General features: G+C 36.7%; 1 protein-coding gene across 1 annotated transcript in view; it reads right to left on the bottom strand.

Annotated features, from left to right (window-relative positions):
* LAMA1 (laminin subunit alpha 1) overlaps window positions 1-25,049 on the bottom strand; it is a 105,838-nt gene that overhangs the window by 10,517 nt on the left and 70,272 nt on the right. Inside the window, exons 31-53 of the mRNA XM_074573550.1 lie at window positions 24,447-24,533; window positions 23,997-24,190; window positions 22,874-23,016; window positions 19,954-20,052; window positions 19,037-19,148; window positions 18,709-18,871; window positions 16,184-16,394; window positions 15,828-15,944; window positions 15,584-15,747; window positions 14,321-14,459; window positions 13,014-13,107; window positions 11,654-11,770; window positions 9,421-9,603; window positions 8,952-9,106; window positions 7,115-7,258; window positions 6,336-6,469; window positions 5,981-6,131; window positions 5,315-5,439; window positions 4,181-4,331; window positions 2,884-3,028; window positions 2,127-2,268; window positions 872-986; window positions 484-654 (exon numbers count right to left, since the gene is read on the bottom strand). Coding sequence (XP_074429651.1) covers window positions 484-654; window positions 872-986; window positions 2,127-2,268; window positions 2,884-3,028; window positions 4,181-4,331; window positions 5,315-5,439; window positions 5,981-6,131; window positions 6,336-6,469; window positions 7,115-7,258; window positions 8,952-9,106; window positions 9,421-9,603; window positions 11,654-11,770; window positions 13,014-13,107; window positions 14,321-14,459; window positions 15,584-15,747; window positions 15,828-15,944; window positions 16,184-16,394; window positions 18,709-18,871; window positions 19,037-19,148; window positions 19,954-20,052; window positions 22,874-23,016; window positions 23,997-24,190; window positions 24,447-24,533 — 3,256 coding nt within the window. The remainder of the gene's footprint in view (window positions 1-483; window positions 655-871; window positions 987-2,126; window positions 2,269-2,883; window positions 3,029-4,180; window positions 4,332-5,314; window positions 5,440-5,980; window positions 6,132-6,335; window positions 6,470-7,114; window positions 7,259-8,951; window positions 9,107-9,420; window positions 9,604-11,653; window positions 11,771-13,013; window positions 13,108-14,320; window positions 14,460-15,583; window positions 15,748-15,827; window positions 15,945-16,183; window positions 16,395-18,708; window positions 18,872-19,036; window positions 19,149-19,953; window positions 20,053-22,873; window positions 23,017-23,996; window positions 24,191-24,446; window positions 24,534-25,049) is intronic.

Raw genomic sequence — 25,049 nt, 5'->3', positions numbered from 1 at the left:
AAAATTCAAGTTAAAATGCAGGATTTTTTTTTATATTACCACCACCCCATTCCTCCCCTTAGAAGAAATAAATAAGAAGGGGCAGGTATTCCTACTAAAACTTTGTCCTTGGACTGCAGGAGCTCCAGAACGGTCCACCAGATATGAGATGGCTGTTCAACTCAAATCCTTCAGTAACTACTTCTGACTAACAGAAGTGGAAAGTAATACTCTGTGTGTGTTTCACATGCATTTTTCCTCCTTGTTGCAAAAGCATTCTGGGTCCTGGTAACTTTACTAGGTCTCTGCTAACTGCTCCTTCACTTCTCCCCTGCTACAATAAATATCCTCTGTCCCTGCCTAGCCTCTGTATTTGGGCCTTCCTAAGCCAAATAATTTTTTCTGTCTCATTCTTTACAAGTTACAATCATAAAAAACTGATTTGATATTACAAAATAAAAATGGCAAAAACTAAATCAAAATGTCTTTGTTTTCAGTACTTGCCAAATGTGCTTGTCTACGTCGTCGCTTTTCCAGTCCCCTACTGAGTCCAGCAAGGATGATGCCACTGCTGTTCTTTGTAGCAAAAGTTGCCATCAGTTCCGATTCTGGGCTTAAGGACTTAGGTACCAGCTCAATATATCCATTGTTCAAGATGTTCACACTACGAATAGGCTATTTTATAAGGAAGAGAAATAATTACTGACTTCGTCCCTACATAGCGCCCAGTAAGAAAAAAAAAATTGAAGTATACGTTAGATTATCTTGGAATTTTTCATGATAAACCCCTTTCAACTCACTATATTATTTCACAAACATTACTATTCGTTGTTCAATAACAATAAAGATCAGGTCACAGAACGGTAGGTCACAAAACCTAAAATTCTCCTACCTCCAATACACAGCCTTTTCTTACTCCATATGAATTTCTAAGCAAGTCAAAGGTTGAACGGGATATTTCCAGATTCTTGATGCATCCCACGTACATTCTACTATTTAGACCTTTCCTGAAACACAAAGCAAAGCTTTTTTTTCAAAGAGTAGTATTTGGAATCTCCTGGGAGAAAAGACTAAGTTCTCTTCAATAGGAAAGAGAGAGATCTGTTTTAAAGAATGCAGTCAGCCCCGTGTAAGTGAAAACAGGGGTAATTTGGGTTTTACTCTTAGTAGATATTAATTCTGATCTTAAAAAGAGTCAGATAACGTTGTCCCCAAATGGAAACAGACAGGTCATTTTCCAAAATTTTAAGGTGAATCTTCAGGTGAAATGTAATGGCTTTTGTGAGAGAGGGTAACTGCAACTCTCTACTACCTAGCAATTCTTTTTCATTTTTTAAGTCTGGAGGGTGCCTAATTTCGTTACAGGTTTAAGTCGGAGAAGTCTAAGGCTGTCCTGCCATATTGCCTTACATGCTGCTATGCCAGCTAAGATTAACAAGTCTGCACCTCTGCAATAACTGCACAGAGACTAATATTGTCCTGGAATTTATCTGATTGTCAAGAGCATACAGACAGTTTAATTAGATTTTCTTTTGACATGTTTATCCTTTCAAAATGAAGGCACTGGCAGAAATGTGACTTTACAAGTTCAGCAGGGATGTGCAAGATAGAAAGTATAAACTAGAGACACGCTGTAATATATATTTTTAATGTTTTTTTGTTGATCTGTTCACAATTGTTCCTCCTCTGTTCCAAGTTTCAAAACTAAATTACAAGAATTCTTTTTTGAAGTAGAACTTTCATTCTGAAGCGCAGTTTTTGCCCATAAATGCCAGCTGGAAAACTCAAGGCTCACACAGGTAAAGATCAAAGGAGCATCATTCCAGGCAGCAGTGCTGAATGCGTGCCACAGTCTGACACAAAGAGTAGGCGGCTGCTGTGGCAGCGGCTGTGGTGGAAATCACCCATGGAGGGGAAAAACAGAAGCTTGTCTCTGCTCTGAACTGCAGTGTCAGACCTGCCAGTGTAGAGCACCATATTAGAGTTTGAAGGCAAAGGACAGATAATTCTGTGGTATACGCAGCCATAAACAAGACTTCAGACTTCACTGATTTTCACTAATTTCAGTGGATACAGCAGAGTTTGTTAAAGTCTTTCGCTTTACTCAGAAGAGTCAGCGAAGGGGGAAAAGCGAGAGGACACTTTACCTCACAGTCCTCGATCTTGGCAGCCCACCAATGAAGATTGGGTCCTTATCAGAGCGGTTCAGGTCTGAGGCAACCCCAGGAGATTCTCCTTGCTTCGTTTCTTTATAATTAAGGTTATATGCATCCATGACTGCCAAAATTCCTGCAAAGAAAAGAGAGTAACGACCTGGAGAAGGACACAAATACACATTCTTCCATTTTGTCAATCTTGTCTCTAATAAAGGAAAATGTATTAATTGACTCAATGTGTATGGACAATCTTCTTATTTTTAGAATGGGTAATTTATTGCACTTCTAGCTATTCTGCTAATCTCATTCATTCTTCTCTGCCAAAACCAAATCTGGGGAAGTCTACAGGAAAATATATAGGTATGAGAATATGTTATAGCTATTAACATGTATTATTTGTAATGCATTACTTCCCAAACATAGGCCCCAAAATACTGTTGTACTACATACTACTAAAACACGAAACAGAAAAGATGATCCCCGATATACAGACTTGGACAAAGATCTTCCATTCTTTAAAGACTGTCGATATGTTTTCGTCTGGCAGCTTCTGCACTACCTGCTCTTTATAAGATGTGCCAAACTAAGCACAAGATTTATACTGCTGTCCTTCTAAAAGCAAAGTAACATAGGTGTGGCTGATAAAAAAACAGCGTTAGAAGTAACCGAATTTGGTTGTATTGATATTCCCTGGGGCTATCTTAGATATTTATATTTGTAAATGTGCAGACACTTGTCCGTAGCCTACCGTGTTTCTTGTTCCGACTGAATGAAATTTTATACCATGTTCCATTGTTGTAACGATTTTCTGTTGTAAGAGCAAGAGGTCCTGAACCTAGATCAACAGTCAGTCTCACTTTGCCATCAAGAAGCTCAAGGGACAAGAAATCTCTCTGAGAGGCGAAAAAAAAAAAAGAAAACAAAAAAACAAACAACAGGTTAAATTCCTGGAAATAAAATCTTCCAAAAGGATGCATCCTTGGCAGGTTTGGCCTACTGCGTGAAAGAGGTCTGGTAACTCTTGTACTTAGGCTATTTGTTAGGCCCAACCTACCTTTGTTATGTTTAGGAAAATTAAGTTACGTGTACCTCACAAGGATGTCTTTTTGTTTTGTTTTGTTGTTATTCTTACTTAAATGAACTCCTCTGCTGATTACTCAGCAGAGGAGTTCTAAATAACAAATGTCAGATTTGCTTTTTTTTTTGCATGAAGGTGAGAGTAATTTGATTTGACTGTTAGCATAACGATCAAACATAGAATGCTCTTTCTGCAAGAAGCTTTTCTTCTTGCAGAAATGCTTGCTTCTTCACACAGTAAAAAATGACTTTCTGAATTGTATTAGAAGTGCCCCCTCTGCACTGTAAAAATTAAGTCAGATATCGTTGTGCAATATATTCAGGCAGTAAGTACATAACAAAGCAAATGAATAACGCAGTGATTCCGAAACAATCTGTATCTAAACAAAGCTTTATCCTCCTTCAGGAAAAGGAAAACCAGCACTTAAGTATGCGGTAAACTGCATGACATGACAATGAAGGTCTGCAGATGGGTCTAGGTTATATTGCTGTTGCAGGGAGTTTTATTTAATTTATTTCAGTTTACTGAATTGCCGTCTTATGGATTTAATTCAATATGCCTATTCAGTATCATATTATCTTTCTGGCAAGCTCATTTCCAAGAGATTTTACATTCTGCAAAGGTTCCTCCAATTGAACAAAACTAGTTTGTTGTCCCTACTGTTCCCTTTCTTGCCTTTAGTTAAATAATCATTCATTTGAGTCTAGAATTAAAAAAATTAGGAAAATATTTTTCATTGCTTAATTTTGCCCTTAGTATATGAGAATATTTGCTCTGAAGAGTTATCTCTAGGGTTCCTGTCTTTACTCCTTTGGAGTATGATGTCAATCACAGGTGATAATCTACACAAAGATAATAACATGTTTTAACATACACAAGCTGAAAAATAACAAAGAAGAAAGCAAGAAACCATCGAGTGGTCTAAACATAGTTTTTGACAGCTTAAGAATCGGATCCATTTTCTTACAGTGCCATTTGAAGCAAGATACAGAAGCAGCCCATTAGGTGAAAAGGTACTGAAAAATATTATTATCTGAGTCACTGTTGAGCGGAGTGCCTTCTCCACAACTGAGTATCCAGTGCCATCAAAATGGAATGAAGTGTCCTCATCCTGTGGGCTACAGAAGTAGAAAACAGAGTTAAAAATGTTAACTGAAAATTTGTGGTTTTCCAGTCATTTTTATATAAAATGTAAGAAAAGTTAGATCAATTGGTGTGGCCACCAGGCAGTGTGATTAGAAAGTGTGGAAAGAGACTTGAATCTTGATGTTATGAATGAATCCAGCCAAAGGCCACTTTCATTATAGAATCTCACAATACATGATTTAGCCATGGGGAAGGAAGTATACAGGATAAAAAAATGTTCTTCCCTGATGTATGAAAAAAACCAACAATTTCTTAAGGGAAAAAATAATTGTTACAACATACAGCCTCTTACTTAAAACATATCATCCATTTATCAAAATGCTTTGCATAATTGCACTTACAATAAATTTCCTATTAGTCCCTTTCCCTGCAACATAATACTTGTAAAAAATATCTCATACAATCAAGCAGCACCCTCTGCTGTTTCTCCATGAAACATTCTGCAAAAGGAATATGGTCAAGAGTATTTCTCTCCGATTCCTTAAACATAAAAATAGTACAGTCTCCAGTCTCCTTCCACAACGATTACAAGAACAGTAGCAAGTTCGGTGCTACAGTTTTGCTATGGTTTTGGTTGGTGGTTTGGTTTTTTTTAAGACTGCTTTACATTGTTTCTTGCCCTAGGGAAGAAAAATTATCTTGCTGGAAATTACTGGAAAACAAAGATTCCAAAATATTTTGGTTCACTGGCAGTCCCCATTTGCAATGCACAAAGTAGACCACAGCAATAGAACTCCTCTGAAAAAGTGATTAATCAAGTAACAAAATTCCATACAATGAAATTATTTGACACCAGTGGCACATTCAGATTAGTGTGTTCAGAACTCGTGTTCAGAAGTTAATGATAAATGAAACACTGCAATTTGTCCAAGTTCATTATTTTCAGCTAACACAGAAATATGTATTACAGATGTAAATTACTCTAAATCTGTTACAAAAAAGAGAGTCCAAATACCTTCCAAAGCAGCCATTGCACTTGCCCTCTCTTTCCATGTAGTTCCAAAGACCGATAGATTTGCCATTCAGGGATGCCTCTCCCATGCACCCTTTAAAATGGGTCACCTTAACAGCAGGTGATTTCTGTAAGACAAGAAATACTTTATGAACACAATTAAAGTTAAGTACTCTGAAAATTATGCAGCCAAATTTTTGCTTGGTTGTTTTCCTTGTACTCTAACTTTGTTAGATATAAATCATAATAAAAGAACAACACGTTTTAGCATAATTATTAACAATTACCATTTAAATCATAATAGATTAGTTTTGCAGCAAGTGAAAAAGTATAACTATAACTATGTCCTTGACCTACTTACATGCCTCATAGCATAAATAACAATGGCAAACTAAAAGAAGCCATGGAAGAAGGAAACAAAAAACAAATTCATTGTGTAATGTCTATGTATCATGCATGCACACACAGCCTGGCCTAATTACCACTTAACACTTTTCCAGGGAAAATTAACTTCAGGATACTAGGACATCCTTATAGCATCTCTGCTTTATGTTCAGAGTACCTGGCATTTCTTGAAGAAGTAACCAATTCATGGAATTATTTCTAAGTCAAAAGTGTATCTCAAACATGATAAAAACATTTTACAGAATGCTGATCTCAGAATTTAACCTTGATTTGGCCTCCAAGTCCTCCAATAAACATCAAGGTTGATTTGTTAACATCCAGTATGCTGGCTGTCCCTGGAGAGGTTGCAGATTTAGATGAAGGCTTCTGATTGGAGTTCATTTCCTCTATGCTGAGTGTACCTGTTTTTCCAAACCTGCCAAGTACAAATACTAATAAATAGTTTTGGAAATCACCAGGCTTAATCAACAAATGCTACTAGCTTCTTTTTCTAAGGACAAGAAAAATCTTGTCACTGGAAAACCTCAGAAGATAGTTTGTGCTGTTTATGCCAAGTTCACTCACAAAAAATAAAATCAATTTTCCTAACCAACATTTATGCCATTCTTATTTTAATTACCTGTTTGCATGTATTCTGTGCCATTTGTTGTTGTCAATTTGAAAATCGGGGTATTCCACTCTTGTTGATCCAGAGCCCAAATCCCAAAGAAGAGCTACCTTACCACGTCGCATCTCCACTGCAAGGAAGTCTGTCTGAAAAACAGCAGGGCTTATTCTAATACATGGCACCAAATGTGCAGTTTCTGTTTTGTGTATTTTAACATGTAACATTGAGAAAGTCTTTCCAGATTCAAGTCCCTACATCCCCTATTACAGGAGCTGACTTTTAGCAAAATTGGGCCCAGTAAGTTTTTACTCACTTTTACTTTTAATGAAACAAAAAAATTCAGTTTAGATACAAGTGGGTGAATGTTTTCTTTATAGATATATAAAAACATGATGTTTTTATGTATCTATAGATAATATAGTGCATACAGAAATATGCACTTCTGAGCGTATGTGAAGTGATTTACCAGTCGGTGAAAAAGTACTTTCACGTGATAGCATGCCACAAGGAGCTAAAAGCTGTGCATTTGTTAGGATTACATAGAGAAGGAAGAGGAGGGCAATGTGACAGTGAGCCATAATGCTCCTTTTCAAGTGCTTTTATTCTCTACCTTTGAGAATCTCAGGAATCATATAAGGCACAAAAATATTTCCACCCCTACCTAGTGAACGCATTTGTTGGCAAGGAGCCTCCCTCACTTGGATACTTAGTTCGAAGTCAAGCAGGAAACAACTTATATATGGTCATTTAAAATATCTGACACCTTCAGCAAATGTACACCAGAAACTTACCTTTCCATTGCTACCCAGGTAGAAAAGGAGGTTATCTGGTTCAGCAGTCTTCACATTGAGTGTCAAGGTGTTGTAATTCGTCGATGAAATTTGGGGTTTGTAGGCACGAATGCAATCTCTGTCTGCTGATACTGCAACTTTAATCTGGAGGGGGAAAGGAGGAAATGGAATCTAAACAAGTCTCAGTGTACACAGCACATATTTCTGGAATATGTACTTAGCTTCTGACCAACAAATGCAAGCCATTTGCTGAGATACTTTCATGCAACCTAAGTATTGCCACCTGGGTTAGAACTTAGCAGTCTCCTAGGTATCACTTGTCAAGGAGATTCACAAATAGAAAAGAACGAACTCTGTCATAATTCACTCATTCATTTAAGAGATTTGAAGCCAGTAAATTAAACTATTCAAACACCTCAAAAAATAAGAATAAATCTTGCATCAGAAGCCCATATGTCAGTAAAAGCCACTGTAATAATAAATAATATCAGAAAATAAAGATAGAGAAATTCAAAACCTTTTGGGGAAAAAAAAAGGAAACATCATTTCTAGTTTATGTTAAGAGAAAATTTTTTTTAAAAAATTTATAAGGCAGACAGTCTGCAATAATTCTGGTTATTTCAAAGTTTTACAACAGTCTACATGATTATTCAAAGAATACATTTGTGAATATATTACAAGGTAAACACTGTCTAGTGTATTGATGGGACATCAACTCAAGCTAAATGCAGCCAGACTCCAAGGAGCTCGGTAGTGTATTGACACAAAACCCATTTTAACAACAGAAAAGCCTTAACTTAATCAACTTCACTGAATACGCCTGTAACAACTGAATACATAAAGCACACGTGGGCATATGTGTATGGAAACAGATATATAAACTTTCTCTCCTCTAATAAAAGTTTACAAAACAACAGAACAAACTCTCAAAATTGGAAAAGGGGATTTTGCTAAGGCTTCTTTTCATCCTGCCAGGAACCTCTGTGTTTTATGACACTTCAGGCTATTACTCCGTCTTTTCTGCAGTGGATTCATTAAGCTTCAGTAGACTGTGACAGAGAAGCAATAACCATATAATTAAAGAGATTTGCAGAAAGAACTGAAAGCCTTTTATTTTTTAAAACAAAACCTCCCTAAATTTTACAATAACATACCCATACTGAAGCCAAAGGCATGCCAAAAATTACTGAGTGTAAAGCCATTTTCGTATTCCCATCACAGTTTAATGAGGCCCATAGTACAGTTGATTCACTTTTGTTGTCTTTAAGGGGGGAGCAGAGATTTAAAAACAAGTATATTATTTATCTTAAAGTATTCTGGATGCACGGTAGCTTCTTGCAAAGAACATATGGACATACCATGGCAAATTTATTGATAGAATCAACACTCTTGTTAAAAGATTTGTAATGATACTTGATGTTATATGGAGGTACCCCACATCAATCTCTAAAATAAGCTTAGAAATTAACATCTCGTCCTAAAAATAATAGCAGCACCATCCCCTCACTTGTCTCTTTCTCACCAAAATATCTCTGTGGTTGCTTTCTGACACAGTGTATTTCATTATTTTTTTAGGAAACAAAAGGAAATAGTAAATAAATTATTGCCTTGCTGTTCTGACTCACAAATGCAATAAAAAACTTGAAGCTAAAATTATAAAATGTACCAACAGCCTTTCCGGTATGCTTTTAGCATCAGTCGGTGCTCTTGGACTTCAGTGAGACCCTGGAACAACCAGGTACTTTTACAGTAAATAATTTTAGGCTCTTTATCTCAAAAGAACTTCCCTGCTAACAGTGAAAGCGAGGCCAGTTAAGTCTGGGATGATGGAACTTACTGATGCTGCCTGCTTGCGGGCCTGGCTGATGAGCTCTTTAATTTCAGACAGGTTTCTGTTCAGGTTCTCCTCTAGCATTTTCAAAGGTTTCAGACGATCCAATAAAAGACTTGCTTGTGCTTCGACTTCTTTAACTTGTTTTTCAGCTGTGATTGCTGCAAAAACATAAATGAAATGTTGACGCAGGTTGAAAGAGAAATGTACTGTTCATTGCTAAAATACTTAGCCAAGGTGGCCCAGTTTTGATAATTTTTTTTCAGCAATTTTAAACATCAGTAAGGAATATGCATACTTAAGGGTATCCCATGTGGCTCCTCTAGAGGTCTTTTTAAAAGTTAGCACATTTTTATTGAATTAGGAAGAAACCTTCAGTCCATCAGACTCCTATTTAATGCTTATTAAAATTGAATATTAGTACTGCTTCTGCAAGCAGTGACATTTCTAAAGAGCAATGAAGCAGCAAACTTACCAGCTTTTGATGAATCAGTTATAAGTTCACTAGTTTTCCTCAATGTGTCATTAACTCGGGACAATGTAGAAGAAGTATTCAGCAGCTTTTGACTGAAATCCCCAAAGTGACTTAAACCCACCACGGTACTGGTGTTTGCAGACACAGCCAGCTCTTTCACCTCAAGCACGTATTTCCTTGTATCTGAAACACAGTTCCCAGGTTAAAAAAAAATCACAGCTTTCATGCATACTTGGGAGTAATAAATGCCTGGCTTCATGACAACACACTTACAAATATTGTCAAAACACTAGAAGTCAGTTACATTCCTTTCATAGTAAAAGTTATATTTTTGTTTGTTTGTGTTCTTCAGTCTGTGAGGGGAGTTCCAAACCAAGACCTACTATGATCTAATTTTGCTTAACTGTTGAACGCATCATGGCTTACAGAGTGGAGAGTGTGAAGCTGGAGTGCCAGGAGGCTGGTACAACTCCTCTCACCCAGTTATTAAGTTGGAAAATGGCCATGGCTATGGTCCTCAACAAAAAAACATGGTAAATGTTCCCAAGCTGGTGATACAGATATGGATATAGTTATATAGATATAGTTATGTTTGTTCATGCATACACGCACACATGCACAGAGGTATATAATAATAAACTATATTATACACATAAATAAATAATAGAATTTGCGGGAATTTTAATTAAGACTTATCAGTTTAGATTTTCACATCTTTTGATCAAAAGACTTGATTAATCCAAGTTTTGAATTCTAGGAAAAATATTATATTTTTCGTGACCAGCTCTGAATACAACATAGACACAGAATGCAGTGATGGAGAACTTGATTCTGCCTGTCCCAGCAGGAAGATTATATGACTACATAAGGCTCATAGTGTTTTAAGTTCCCTAAATGAGTGTTGCCACCCAGAGTAACTAGTCTGGGACTTATGTTTTGAATGTTATGTTTCTCACCTGTGCAACCTGCTCTAGGTGAACCTGCTTTGGCAGGGAAGTTGGACTAGATAATCTCCAGAGGTCCCTTCCAACCCTTATCATTCTGTGACTGTGTAATCCTACAGAAAGCTGGTGAGGCAGAAGGTCTATAGCACCCTTTGCTTTGTGCTACGATCACTTATATAGTGAGCACACCACTCCGAATCTCAACCTGCCCCTTAGACTCCCCTGTGCCTGAAATAGTGGGAAGATGCTGCAGCTGGCACAAAAAACCTGATTTAGGTCTGCAGGGATCCTCCTTCATAACCAATACCCTATACAGAGGGCAACAACACCATGAATCTCTGCCCAGATTAAAAAAAAAAAAAAAAAAAAGAGAGAAAACTTCAAGAAATGTAACAAAAAACCTGACATCATACAATATTAAGCTGTGAGTTCAGGAGGACTGTTTTATGATTTTAATAATGCCTTAACACATTCAATGTGTACCTCCACATCAGACAGCATCCTGCAATTAATACCCAGCGTAACTTTATCACTAATATCACCCTTTAGAATGAGTTAAAAGCCTGAATTCTAAAATAGGTATTTCAAAGCTTTGGATTTAGCATTCTAATCTGGACATACACTACAACTCAACAACCCAGGCAGGAGGCCCTTATGAGTGTTTTTCTACCTTAAAAAAAAAAACATTACTAAGGTTGGCAAAGCATTTCAGACACTCTTATTCACAACTTCAAAGACTTTTTCTCTATCAGTTTCCATGAACACTAGGTCTTGCCTTTCTCCAAAATAATAACTTTTTTCTAATAAGGGATTTTTTTTGTTTTGGAAAAGCACAGAAAGAACGTTTTATTCGGTTAAATGAAATCTGCACTCACAACAAGAAAACATTTAGATGCAGATTATAAGATTCACAGTGCAGTATAAACAATTTTGAAAGAAGCTATCAGAAGCAAGCAAAACCTCACAGTTTCACGCGTAAATTTCTGTCCATGCGGGATTAAATATTCTAGGACTTCACTCTCTTCTCATCACTGTAATTATACTGCTTTCAGAGCCCCTCCTGATTTACAGCAGTGTGAAATGGGAATAAGACTACAGGCCTTATATAATAACCCAGTTATGTTTCATTGGTTTCCTAAAAAAATGGAAAATATTCCTTGTAAGGCATGAGGCCAAACAAGTTTCCGGTATAGTTTATTGCTAGATCTCTGCAATCAGACAATGAACAGAATTAGGATTGTACTAGATGGTTCTGTAATAAGGAAAATGCCAATATAAATTTCACTTACCATTAGGCAATGCTCTTAGTGTCACCAGGGAATCATTAAGCTGGTTGACAATTTTATTAGTACTTTTCTGAATCTTTTCTACTTTTTTGTTCAATGCATTCAATCCAAATAAAAGGCCTATTGAAAGAAAGAAGTATGATTTTTCTGGGCATAAATAAATACCATACAACCCACACAAACCTGATGTTTAGGGATAACAAGTATTCACTCATTTAATGGCACTTTTTTGTTTTTTTCAACAGAAAGAGCATTTTACAAACAGGAATGCAAAATGAATGCAGTATGCATGGATAAGCTCCTTTAGGAACTGTTCCATTCAAAGTTATGCTTTTTGGCCAATTCCATCAGACAGAATTGGTAGAAACATAGTCAGAAAAATACTATAAATTAAAATGACTTCATGATTGTGAACAATTTTTATGATGTTCTTCGCTTTTTGTTATATCTGACAGGAGCCATTCAAAGAAGCACTTTTCTTTTATTTATTTGTGATCTGTTTGCAGAATCCTCTCACTAAAAATAAAAATATGTAGAACAGAAGGGAAAAAAAGGTATGTATTCTGTCCGTCTGAATTACATAAAATGCATACATATTTGTAAAGCCATTGATTTTAAAAGCAAAGACCATTTTACAGTTACAATTTATCTCTGTGAGACATTCATTTTCTGTCCAATTTAATCCAAAATTTCCCGTAGGGCCAGCCTCTGCTCCCACACAAACTTTGTGTTCAAAATGCTTTTTTGAACTTCCATAGTGCAGACTCCAATGCTTTGCTGTCTCTTTGGAGTAACAAAAAAAAACCCAAAGTGATTTCAGAATTTATAGAGGGACTCTGAGTCAAAAGGCACTTTGTACAGACAAAAAAAGTTCAGCTTGTTTCTGTATTTCAGCTGTCTAGAAAGAACAAGTAAAAATGATTCTGATTTAAATATATCATCCTACATACTTGTGTAATCCATGATTTATTAGATAAAATTGGATGAATGTATTTCTTCAAGAATTATGTTTGTTCTTCATCTACTGCACAATCCCTAATGATTTAATTCGTAACATTTGGAAAAACAGCCATTTAAAGAAAGCATTGCTTGGAGGTAAATGAGGTATAGTGAAGGCCAATTTTTTACATGTTTACGGAGAAAAATTATATTCTTACCTAAAAAATTAAAATAATACATGACTGCATAATACATTAATTTTAATTGTATAAAAATGTGTATGTAGTCATATGCAGTATTTTATCTTAGTTTATGCTCATTTAAAGAAACCAAAAACACACCAAAAAAAACCACAGTAAAACCCCCACAAAACAGGATACAGAAAAAGAAATAGAGGCAGAAATGCGAACTCTGAAGAACTGACCATCACTTTTTTTATTCAGATTTTTAGCTTCATTCTGAAATTTGGAGCTAAGTAGTAGAGTTTCTTTTCCAAGAAGACTGAGAGACTCCTCTGGCTGAAAAACACAGACGTCAGTTGCCACATATGAAAAACAGAAATTCAACTGAAAGCATTAAAGTATCTGCGGATTCTACTTCAAGTTACTGAACAGTCTCGTTATTTATGAGATATTCTATTTATTACCTTATTAAGCATCAATTAAAAAAAGTACAAGTTGTAACCATTTTTCCAAGAATGTGACATTGAATCTCTTCGTGAGTTAATAAAAAGAGAAGACTGCGAAAAAAAACCTACCAAATTCTAGTTTGAACACTGCTACTGATTTAGTGTTACCTTTTGGAACAGCAGTAATTCTAGTTCCAGGCCTAAGTTAAAAAATCCTAGCACAGTCTTTAAAGTGTTCTTTGAATCCATTTCTCCAACTGGAAAATCTACAAAAGTACCTTGAAGGATTTATACTGTACAAAGCTTTAATAAGGCTGAGTGCTCTAAAATAACACGCAAGCTCACAAAACAATGCCAACTGTTTTGATCACTATCATGTAAATACAGTCACATATTTGTTTCTCCAGTCACGTGCATGACACTTGTAAAACATAGCCCATTCCTTCCTTGGGTTTACCATCACGAAAAGCAGAATGAGATAAAAGGGGAGTAAATAGAATACTATGAAAGAATAAGGTCAGACTGGTAACTGCTCAGGTCTTTTTAATCTACTGTTTCAATAACAAGCTGATAATCTTGGAAGACAGAGGGATGGCAGTTGACACATAAACATACATGTGGTTATAAAAAGTCCTAGACTAAGCAAAACAGCCACGGTGGGGAATATCTAGATAGAAATGGAAGAGGGACAGATCAAATAGGGAGGTGGCTGAATGATTCCAAAAGTGGAAGGGAACACCAAAGGTTTGGGAACTTAAGTTCTACAGGAATGCATGTCAGATGACTGATATAAACACACTCATAGAACCAAGTACAGTCCAGCTAACCATGCATTAGACATTAAAAAACAAACAAACAAAAAAAAAGGTAGACAGTACTGTGGCAGACAGAAAAGCAAGATAAACAGAAGATGAAATCTGGTATACTGTTACTGCCTTGGAGTACAGATTCAAGATACAGTATATACCAGTTGGTAGGACTGGCTGCCATACATGCCTCTGTTAAGAAGACTCAAATTTCAACAAGTGCAAAAACAATTAGAAAAAGTATTCCAAAATGAGAAAGGGAAAGATATCACTTAAAATACCAATATTGATACTTACTAAATCCAAGGGGCCATTCATAACTCTAGATGCATCATCTGCCAAACTTTCTGTTCTTTCAATCACACTTTTAACGCTGGAGTGGGTATAGACAGCAGCAGTTGTGTTCAGAGTCACATTTCTTACTTTAGAGAGGCCACTAGACAGAACATTAACAAGTAATTCTCTTTTCATGAGAGTATCTTAATCAAGCACTAAATTCCATGTCTTCAAGTTACAGCATGCGCATCTTTCTAGAATACATGATGCACTCAAAAATTGAGCACACCTTGCCCTATGTTGCATAAGGGGCTTTATGTTCATTGTTTTGAACTAAAAAAATACTCCAAAGAAGGCTTTAATCTAATTTTTTTTCTATTTTATTCCTTTTTGTTTATGGGCAATTTTAAATTTATAAAGCCAATTAAGTGACATTTTGCGTGAAGAACAAACAAATTACATCGCCTAAACAGAACAGGTTCCTAGCTAGAGCTCAAAAGCAAAGTAGAGAAATACAGAGCCTAGAAAGAAATCATAAGTATCTGAAAGCTATTCTGTATTAAATTTTGCTTTACTGAATTTATCTGACGGCTTACTGAGAGCAAAATTTTCTGTTCTCAAACTTAAAATACATGCAAATTTTCCAATCTGTTATGATTTAACTGTTAACACAAATATCTGCTGACTTCAAAAGACGAAACAGCAAGAAGCCTAGAAGAATTCCTGGGATAGAAAATTAATTTCCATTGAATTAACTGGAATGACTTCCCAACTTTCAAATTCTAGGACTGCATTTGAGTGGATTTGAGATTGCAACCTGCTTATTTCTGCAAGATGCTTTGAAAGCAACAAAATGGAGGCACAGCAGGAATAGCTTCTTGATGAGATTGAGAGATACATTGTCAGGAAGTATTCATACACAGACCAGAAGCTTCTCTAGTCATACCATGAGCATACTCATACTATACGCACTGAGCATTTAATAATTGATTAGATACTGCAGTAAGCCAGCCACATGAAATGCAAGACTAATCACCCCCCTCTATATCATTTAACAAAGGTGCATTGCATTAAAAATAAAGAGCACTTGAAATGGGGAAAAAAAATTTATTATAGAATCATAGAATGGTTTGGGTTGGAAGGAACCTTTAAAGATCACCTAGTCCAACTCCCATGCCATGGACATGGAACTCCTTGAGTGGATTAAGCTACTACCTGACTAAATTAAATTTGACAGACAGTACTGTAAATCTCTCCTGAATTCGTATTTGTCAAGTTTCCTACCTCTCTAGTGCATCTGCAAGCCTTTGGAACTGGGCAGCGTGGTCCTCGGCTCTGTATACCAGGTCAAGCACTCCTCTCACAGACATCTGCATCACCAGTTCATCCACGTGGTGTCGCAGTTTGGTGCTCCACAGGACTAACCCATCCTGGTGGCCCTCCAGGTTCTGCACAACAAAATGGTTTTCTTTATTTTTTCAATAGCAAAATACACCTGATAGTATCAAAGAGGATGTTAAGAACTTACAGATGTAGAGTTCTTTACATCTTGGGCGAGAGCAACAGCAATGTTCACTAGGTCCTTCCCTTCTTTAATGAGCATGGTTGAGACTTCTTCACCTTGCTTTATATTTAGCTTCTTGTCCTACAGCATAAATCAAGTGGTTTATAGTAGTCTGTAAAGTCAGCTAGTACAGATGAGTTCACATATTACATAAACAGTTTTTGGTTTTCAAACAGGGGTCTGCTTTCCTTCGAGTTTTTAAGGTATTGCATATATTAACACGTTTAAACATATACAAATATAATAAAGTCTAAAAAGCAGCTTTTAAACACACTTTCGTATTTGGTATTTCTTATGCAACAATGGTTGTCCAGTCTTACATTTAACTCTGCCAGGTTACTAGAGATAAGAGGAAACAAGCGATTGGTCTCATTGATGTTAGCAAGCGCCTTATTCACCAGGTCCTGGGCATCTTGCAGTCTGCTGTTGTGCTTTGATAAGAGCTGGCTTGCATCCTTTTTCAGTTCAGCAAGCTCCTGCTGGGGTGTAAGATATTCTTTCTGAACCCGGATCAACAAATTTTCTGCAGCTCTGACAAAAAGAGGAATCAGAAAAATAAATAAATGGCAAAGGAGAAACTTGAGCATGGGTTTCTTGAGGAGAAACTGGGGTCACGTGAAATTAATTTAAATGCATCTTCTTACGGAAGTCTTCAGTTTTTTTCTCTAATAACATACATACACATTAGCTTAGTTACTCATCTTACCACACAAAAAGATGACTGCCTTGGGGAGAGGGCAGGAATACAGTTCATAAACTTTGTATGTGGTTACGAGAGGGGAAAGGGGCTAGGATAAATCACTTTTGCTTGGACTTAATTGGAACATCCCCCACATCAAAACCTCTGTGAAACATCCCTCTGGGACCGCTCTATGTCTTAATTGTAGTGATTCATATTTTGAATGTAGGATCAAAACATCATTTATGAGGATTGATACTGGAAAGAAACAAGTAACCAGAACTGAAACACGTATACCCAAGAGTCCTGAAAATTTTAAATATCAAATAAAAATAAATAGCCTTATTAAAATGGACACTAAAATGAGCAATCTCTGCACTTTGTCTTTTGAAATCAGTAACAGACATTATCTAGGAAATACCAAACATCCCCAAATTTGTCAGTTGTTAATCACTTCAGCTGTTCTACTTGGGAATATCTGCATCTCCATTTGAACATTTTCCAGTATTGAAGGAATTGAACTGAAAATGATCCTAGAAGTTCCTTTGTTTCTCTTTGTTTCAGCACATACGCTGCACACTGCAACTCCTGTAATGATACTTTTACAAAAATGTTTGCCCCTTTTAGTCAGATTTCAAATCATATAGATCTTTAGCCAAAGCAAAAGAAGCATTGTTTGTTTCACAATTATACACAGCAAAACACATTCCATCATCCTTATTGAATAGCAGATGTGCGTTTGCCTGTGTTCTTAAAACTAATAATTCAGAGTCCTTACACTCAGAAGCCACAGCCTTAAAACAATTACAAGAATGAAAGTATTTTACAGACAGTAGTGGCTTCTATTTCAGTGTAGAGTAAAAAGATTATATTTCACACTATTTGGGAACTTTGCCTAACATGGCAAATGTGCGGAGACCTGAGTTACAAACATTGCTTGACAGTATGACATCACAAACTCAGTAAACTGTGAGCCATGTGGTAACTTCTGCTCCTTGAAAAATGCACTGTCAAGCTGTTTTTTTAAATCACTTTTGAATTTACAACTGCATTGCATGATAAATTCTGCAGAGCAAACAATCTTATAAATCTTATTAACTCTCTTCTTCGATCTGTCAAAGGACACTTAGAGAACTTTCAGAAATTTCAATAAAGCCTGTAATTGCAAAAGTTAATTTACAAATGCCTTGTATAACAGCTCAAAAGCTGATGTTGAAAGTCAGAACATTCTATTACTACGCAACTGGTCATTTTGAGACATTTTTGTGAGTGCAAATGCTACTTGAAGTTCCTAATAAATATAAGAATAAATGGTACTATTCTACTCCATTTAGTTTCTATACAATTTAATATTAAGTACACGGACAAGCACAGAAGTCTGTTGTACAAAATCAGATATGCTACCAGTATAAACATTCTATCCTGCCTAATCCAAAACACTTAATAAAGAAAAGTCAAATTTTCAGAAATATTCCACTCTGATCTAAATCTTTGTCCCTTGAAGCCAATGTTAACATTCTTACAGTTTTTAGTGGGCTAGGGCAATAATTACTGTTTCTGAAGTTAGAATAAAAATTTTGCTGACTGTTGGAGCAGTCAATGTTTTTATATTGTTAAGTCTGGCAATATGCACTAATAAATAACGAATATAAAAGCCATTTTAAAATAGTCTTAACTGGGGACAAATCAAGACAATGGAATACAATCTTAAACAGTGGCTCAGAATGTTGAAACAAGTGCCTTGGTTTCATTTGCAAATCTATGTGATACATATTCCAGTGACAATAAATCTCCATATCCTTCAGCAGAACTGACATGTCCTGGGCTTGACTGAGACAGTTCTATGCCATTTCCTAGCCAAAAGCAACAAGGAGATGTGCATTAGGGCCAGATTTGAATCAAACCAAAACCACTGAGTCTTTTCACTTATTGCAATGGAACTTTGTCCAAAGCAACAGGCTTTGGCTGCATTAGTATCACATGGGATGCCCAAATATCTTCAAATAATGTAACTACAAATTCAGAGTTCATATAGCTCCACCTGGGCTAGTTATCCATCACAATGCCTCTTATTATGGTGTAATGTTTCTCCAGATATCTCTCCAAAAAGCAGTATTGCACAGTATAGACATATGTGAAATGAAGTTTTCAGTAGAACAGGCTTACTTTAGGACACTGGTAGCATTATGATGCTGTTGAACAAAATCTTTCTTGCGCAAGGCATCCAAAAGGGCAGAAATATCATCCTGCAGACTCTGAGATGTAGCATTTGACAGCGGGAGATCCAGGCCCAGTGTTTCATTTAGTGACATAGCAACTTCAGCAAGTTCTAAGTAGGAGAGCAAACAATTTAGTCACACCATTAAAAAAAGAGCATACAGGAACCCCCTGTGCAAACTGCAGCACTTTCCATGTAAATAGTTCTTTAAGAGTTGCAAAGGAAATACCCTTCTAAATTCTGTAAAGAAGTGGAAATATCTTAAAAGCAGGATACCTTTGATGGTTGTATGTACTGTGTCAATAAATCCAGTCAGTTCTTGACTTTTATTCCTGGTTTCCTGAGTCATTGTGTTAAGCTGACCAGCTTTTTTCAAAAATCTAGATGACTAGAATAAAACCAGAGATAATCTTTGAAAGTTCTCCTAAAATTAATTCACGATTAATTCACAACATTTGTCTATGGTTTTACACTTTTTTTCCCAATATTGAGAATACTTTGCGAGAGGAAACAATGTTTTTTGGTGAGGTAGGCCTAGCTGATTCATAAATCTCTGATGTTTCCATGCTTGCAGATGCCTTAATTAATTGAAAGTTCCCACCTCTGATATCAGTGAATTGTGTTATCAATTATTTTCATAATCAATAAGATTGTAACTACCAAAGCTATTTCTTTAGTAAAGTAAGCAATATAAATGTTGTCTACGTTTCATGTGGATTTTCAACAGATTTACTTCTGCTGAGATCATTTTAAACACAATACTATAGGTATCAAAGACTTTTTGGTGAATACTGAGCTGTGACATAATTGAATAAGCACCAGGCTAATACCAGCATGAAGAAAGTATCCCTTTCTCCAGTTTTAGGGTCTTAAATGATCACAGTACAAAAAGCCTCTGAACTTTAACAGCAACCATGTAAATCTCCTGTACAATATCATGAAACACTGTAGTTTGTAGAAGAATTCCACAGACCAATTAACTCTCCTCCTCAGAAAGACTACAGAACAGACTGAAGTCTTTCACTGAACTCTACAGATTTAAAATAATTTCTAAATAGCTCTTGTCATTTATGTACCATAAATGGTACATTTATGAGTGTACCTATGAATCTCAAAGGTACAGTTGAAAATGTACCCTTGAAATCTCAAAAGATTTCTCCAGAAAAGCTACAAATAAAGAAGACCGCACCTACCTCTTCATGCAGCTGATCAATTCCTCCTGATAAACTCAAAAGACTTTCTTTTGCTGTAGCTAATGAGTAAGCTGGATCTTCTCTAGGAACTATAGACCCCTACAAGAAACAAGAAGAAACACCACACTGTGATTTAAGAACTCCGTTGTATGTCCGGAAAAGTTCTGGAAAGAAAATAACTATGCACACTATTTCGGTTGTTTATATGTTTTAAATGACTGATTTGCAAAGCACGTAAGATGATGTAAAATAATTACACACATACAGTTCATGCAACGAAGTCTGTCACTTCTTTAAATAAGAAACCAAGGATCCAGACATGTCGTTCTTTCAACTGAGTAATAAGGAGGAAGCCTAATTTCTGCTTTCCTGATTCTCAATTTCGACACAGTCTGAGCTGCCCAAATAAGCTACTTTGAGAAGTTCCAAGGCCCATCATATTAAATGTCTTCCATCCAGTCCCACAGCTGCTACTGTACTGGCAGCTGGTCTTGTCAAAACAGCTGCATCTAGAGTATATCTGTGAGGATGACCTCGGAGAGGTCTTAGTTCCCATGTCAAAACCCAGTGCATGGCACTCAGGAGTTCAAGATCTTAGCCCTCCAGACGCAGTAAGTTAACACAAGCAGCCCTGCAGATCCTCTCACCAATAAGAGAGAATAATAGGCTGTATTTGGCTCCAAGGTCACCTCAAAACTGTTCTATATGGCAATAAATAGGCCATTGTACCCAAATGTATCACATTTGATACAGTCAAGGCCTGCAACAGAATACCACTTCTCTAAAGATGCAAAGAAACTTAAGGCATGTCTTACAAAGAGAGCAAGTCTGGGAAAGGTTATTTTTAGATTTCAGATATTTCAGAGCCAACCATTGTAAATACCACAGTAAGTATCATTCTGCCCGACTTTTTAAAGCGATACACAGGACTATGCAACAGCTTTGTGTCAAATGGAAATTTCAAAGTCTTTTCCTCAGGATGAGGAAAGAACAAGTGAAAAGAGAAACAGAAGCTGACGCTCTTGAGCCTCCTGGGATAAAGCACAGCAAAGTTTCTTTAAAAGCCCAGTTCAAAAACCCAAAATGGGACGGCGAGTATGTCTAAGTATGTCAGGAGGAGTAAACCAAGAGGCTTTAACTAGAAAAACAAAACTGCTGAAGTCCTCAGATGGACTGAATATTCAGAAGCAATGAGGAGCAGGTGGTGCAATTTGATTAACTTTCTCATTATTGGAAGACCCGCACCTAATGCCTAGAAAAAGAGGAAATACTAGAGTTCCTGAGTGACCAGCATGAGGCAAAGACACAACAGAGTGCAGGGGATAGCCCCTCAGGGAAGATCTGTAACTCACACAAATAAACTTGGGGATTTTTTAGCTTCTGGCTACCGTTACTTTGGTACAAGGCAAAAGGGATGGTAATCTCTGATTAGCCAGAAGAGGGGAATACCTCTTTCCAAACAGAGAAAAATTACGAGACTACTAACTTACCCTCAAGATAAAGTTGCATAAAAAACATTGTGGCCTTACATAAACAGAACTGACATCATAGTCACAAGCGGTTTTGTATCGCTTTTAGCATCCCACTTTCAGGAGAGTGACAGCTGGCTTTGATTTGATTTTAATATTGAAAAATAAGATTTGACTTTGTTTTATAATTTAAGTGCTAAATAAAAGTTACATATTGAATAATGTTTATAGTCCCAGAAGATGATGCCCCTGAACAAACAGAAAACAATTACAGAAAGCAAGTCAATTGTATCCTTAAAGTATTACAATAATTCAGTATGTTTATGTCTTATGACATAAAGGAAGGGAAGCATAACTGAAGCCTTATAACTAAAATGTTACCAACTAAAACTAAAGGATAAGAGTGTCTCTGATGAAGCACAAACATGTAATTTAATCAAGTTTGCCTTCAAATGTTGTAATTTATTAACATTTCCAAGTACATTGATTGGAATTAAGTCTGCCTTATATCTTAAATAGATGAAATTTTAATTCAAACCCTTAATTTGCCAAATCCAGCAGCAAAAGATGTCTCACATCATTTTGATTTTGTTGTGATATGTAGGAATACAAAGAAGATAGCTTTGTTTATGTCTTAGAGCTTGTCTTGCTTGATTTATGGCTGAGCAGACTCCTATCAATAAATGTGTATATTTTAGTGGTCATGAAGCAGGCAGGATTCTGTTTATCTCTGGCTTTCTGCAGAGACCACATGAACTTAAACCTCAGCAACAGTAAATGACCCTCTAGAACCACAAAATGTGGTATTTCATGCTCTGTTTAAGGGGCAGAGGAGCTGGAAGGAAAGTTTGCCACAAGCAGCACTGAAACATTCTACCTGGCCTTTGTGTTCTGAGATGGAAGACAGAGTAGGGCACACAACCAACAGGAAAGCAAACTGCTGCATCCCAGGCACCCCGGCTAACAGAGACACAGCCTGCCAGACCCCCTCCTCCTGAGGACTCTAGCGAAAACAGCCTTGAGATATATGCCTTGGCAGCTCTTTAGGAAAGGGACCGTAAAGGGAAAAGACCCGGCCTGATGTTTCAATTTCACTGCTGAAAATTATTCCCCTTCCTTTCCGTACGTCTGCGCAGACTTAGGGATGCACATAATACCCGTGAAGCATGTACATATAGCATATTTGATAATCACAGTGCTGATTGAAAAATATATTCATTCATTTATTTAAATGCTAGTACAACAAATGAAAAGAAAGTAATACAGGCAGCTAAATAACTTAAGGTATAGTTCTATACCAAATGTAATGGTCTTAATGTGGTATCACTTACACATACACACATTCAAGCCATGAACTTCAGGCAGGCTTCTGTAAATTACTGGCACATGTGAGTGGCTGCAAGTTTTGCTTCAAAGGTGTGCTAAGTATTTCTACTATTTTTTCATTTTACCTTCAGCTGTTTTGTTGCATTCTCCAACTCTGACAATATCCCATAGGGCACACGGGCAACACCAGTGAGGTTCATTGAAAGTATGGCCTTGTTGAGATTATCCAAACTGTTTAACAAAACTCCTGTGCAGTTGTCATCACAAGCTAAATAAACCATTTTAAGAGGAGGAAGCAATATTAGTATCAAAAAGAAGCCACTAAATACTGAAATTTATTTTGATTTACACAGTACGTGCCTTTACCTTTTGAGTTAAGAGTGATTAGGTATAGTAATTTTAAGTATACAGGTTTGTAATATTGCCCTGCCTTTCTGCCCCAAGAGTGGACCTATTCCAAACATGCTCTCCTTTGGTTAGCACACATTCAAGCCTTATTGATCCTGCTGGCTATTGAGCTGCTTGCTGCATTATAAGCTTATTGAGCCTGTTTAGCTATATTGCCATAAATCCAGGGTGATACCACTGACATTCACCCAAACGGGTTAGGAAGACGGAAAATTCAAGCCTGTTGTGGTGTAATTCCATTTATTCCTCAGGGTTTTTTTACTTATACAAAGCAAAATCTGAGTCCTAAATCCCAATTCATTGTAAAAGCAGATTACTATACTAGCTGTGGCTTTCTGCTATCCACCTTCTCATAAAGAATTACATGACTAATTATTGGTGGAACATGACTAATTATTGGTGGAGAATGCCTACATTTCTGGATAACTCCAGAAGTATTATTACAGCAACCTCCCATCCAAAGGGTTAATGACATCGGAATTCAGCATTTTCAAAGAAATAAAGGTATGCTACAGACAGCAAAAAAGTATTAAAATTATCTTTCCTTAAACTTGTCTGTAACACTAAATAAGCCATTTTAAGGCTTGTCTGATGTTATGATCTCTACTGTAGTTTCCCCTGTGTTCACAGAATGGTTGAGGTTGGAAGAGATCTCTGGAGATTATCTAGTCCAACCTCCTCTGTTTTACAGAAATATTAAGTGGTTAAAATTTCTTTCCTTTCATGTAAAGAATAGGGCTTGACATCATAAAAACATTTAAGGAATAAATCATGTACACATAAATATCACTGGAACAGACCAAAGCCCATTGGGAAGTCGACAATTTAAAAACCACCTACAAAGACACTCGTCTTCCACAAGAAGATGTCTTGGTTCACACTCCTCACAGAGCTGTCCTGTCACACCTTGTTTACAGAGGCACTGGCCAGTTGCACCATCACAATTAACATGAACAGAGCCACTTGGATTGCACCGACACGGATGGCAGCTGCCACCAGGAAGCTGAGGGTCACCATAATAGCCAAGGGAGCACCTACACAGGGAGGAATGGGACACTGAACATCAGGGGATATTCATCATGAAATTAGATGTCATATTTATCTTTGAGAATCACTGATAGGTTTTTAATTAATGGCTTCTTAACAGTAACTAACAAATCACCCTAAGTCCTTGAGCAGTCATTCATATTTATGAACACTGAATCATCTACTCAGCGTACAAATATGGCTCATATTAATCAAACTGTCCTTGGGAGTTGGGGATAAATGGGATCATCATGTGTAACTCACCTTTGACAGTACTGTCCTTCATACCCTGGGAGACAGGCATCACAGTGGTAATCCTGAGCACCTTTCAGGACACAAGTGGGACTAAAACTGGAGGAAGGATAAACAAATACCTGCTAGCACACAAACGGAAGACCATACAAGGACAGAGAACACCTTCAGCCACAGGTTGAATATTGCAAGCAACAGCATCCTCTATTCAATCTGATGCAGTGCTCTAGAATTTGCACTTTAAATTATTTGTTTCATAAAAAGTTTGCTTTCCCAACGTGACTCCATTACCGTATACTGTTAAAGTACCTTATGGCCTTCTTTTTAAAATATAAGACAAAGAAAAATGGTGTTGCATGGTATGGCTATGGTATATATCTAACTGAGACTTGCATGAGAACGTCAGAGTTGCTAGACTCTTATTCTGATCCAATTATCCCAAAGCCAACAACAAATATGCTTTTCAGGCTTCTGGAGAAAAAACAGCCTGCACAGCATTTTGATTTTCAAAATATGAAGTTAACTGTTCCACTACCAAACAAACAGATGTGTAAATTTCAAACAAGAGGGTACTTGTTCTTCCCCTAGGACATGAAAAGTTCCTGCATTGACCGG

The sequence above is a fragment of the Larus michahellis genome, chromosome 2 (genome assembly GCF_964199755.1).
Source record: "Larus michahellis chromosome 2, bLarMic1.1, whole genome shotgun sequence".
In the NCBI taxonomy this organism is placed as follows: domain Eukaryota; kingdom Metazoa; phylum Chordata; class Aves; order Charadriiformes; family Laridae; genus Larus; species Larus michahellis.
The sequence above is the reverse complement of the archived record's forward strand: the minus strand, read 5'-3'. Positions and strand labels throughout refer to the sequence as shown.